The sequence below is a fragment of the Eimeria mitis genome, genomic scaffold (assembly GCF_000499745.2).
Source record: "Eimeria mitis Houghton genomic scaffold, Emh_scaff4072, whole genome shotgun sequence".
NCBI lineage: Eukaryota > Apicomplexa > Conoidasida > Eucoccidiorida > Eimeriidae > Eimeria > Eimeria mitis.
In genome coordinates, this window is record NW_013572404.1 from 5,057 (window position 1) to 5,427 (window position 371).

A 371-nucleotide genomic window follows, 5' to 3' on the forward strand; every position below is an offset into this window, starting at 1 on the left:
CGGGCTGTTCAGTATGCTGCACCCAGCAGCAGCAGCAGCAGCAGCAGCAGCAGCAGATGAGGAGGAGGAAGAGGAGGAGGAGGAAATGCATAAACCACGACGAGAGGGAATGCTGCAACCCGGAAGCAGCTCTAGCTGCTGCAGATACTGAGCGCCAGCACCAGCCTTTCTTAGTGCAGCAGCAGGAGCTGCTGCAGCAGCAGCAGCAGCAGCAGCAGAAGGTTGCTGACGCTGCTGTCGCGATGCAACTCGGTGATGCTGCAGCAAACCCTGTTGTTGCTGTTGCTGCTGCTGCTCTTGCTGCTGCTGCTGCTGCTGCTGCTGCCTGGAACTCATATCAACAGCAGGAGGAGGAGGCAGCGGCGGCGTTG

The 371-nt window shown here is 59.6% G+C and overlaps 1 protein-coding gene across 1 annotated transcript in view; it reads left to right on the forward strand.

Annotated features, from left to right (window-relative positions):
- The window catches only part of EMH_0072210 (uncharacterized protein), a gene marked incomplete at both ends in the record, with an annotated part of 744 nt that overhangs the window by 166 nt on the left and 207 nt on the right, over positions 1 to 371 (forward strand). Inside the window, one exon of the mRNA XM_013499186.1 lies at positions 1 to 369. Coding sequence (XP_013354640.1) covers positions 1 to 369 — 369 coding nt within the window. The remainder of the gene's footprint in view (positions 370 to 371) is intronic.